Below are 305 nucleotides of genomic sequence, written 5' to 3' on the forward strand. Positions count from 1 at the left end.
ACATGGCATCGCGCAGGCAGCGCTTACGGCGCCTCCGGCAGGCGAGGCAGAGCGGGGCTCCCCCTCCGCGGGCAGCGCCCCCGCAGAACTCCTCGGGGCCGCAGTCCTCGTCCTCGGCGCAGGGGAAGGGCTGGGGGTAGGCAGAGAGGAGGCGGAGGGTGTCAGCGGGGCCGACAGCCCGGAGTGTGTCCTCCCCTCCAATCCCTGTGCGCTCCCTTCATCCATCTCCGCTGCGTGTCCCCCGTCCCCGGTGTCCTCTCCTTCCCCGAGGTGTCTCTCCGCTCTATTCCCGGTGCACGTGTGTG

At 71.1% G+C, this 305-nt stretch overlaps 1 protein-coding gene across 1 annotated transcript in view; it reads right to left on the reverse strand.

The window, feature by feature from the left end:
• The window catches only part of LOC103803578 (dickkopf-related protein 1-like), a gene marked incomplete at its 5' end in the record, with an annotated part of 1,038 nt that extends 908 nt beyond the window's left edge, over positions 1 to 130 (reverse strand). Inside the window, 1 exon segment of the mRNA XM_009076145.1 lies at positions 28 to 130. Coding sequence (XP_009074393.1) covers positions 28 to 130 — 103 coding nt within the window.
• Between the last annotated feature and the right edge of the window lie 175 nt (positions 131 to 305).

This window comes from Acanthisitta chloris, unplaced genomic scaffold (assembly GCF_000695815.1).
Source record: "Acanthisitta chloris isolate BGI_N310 unplaced genomic scaffold, ASM69581v1 scaffold8956, whole genome shotgun sequence".
NCBI classification, from domain to species: Eukaryota; Metazoa; Chordata; class Aves; order Passeriformes; family Acanthisittidae; genus Acanthisitta; species Acanthisitta chloris.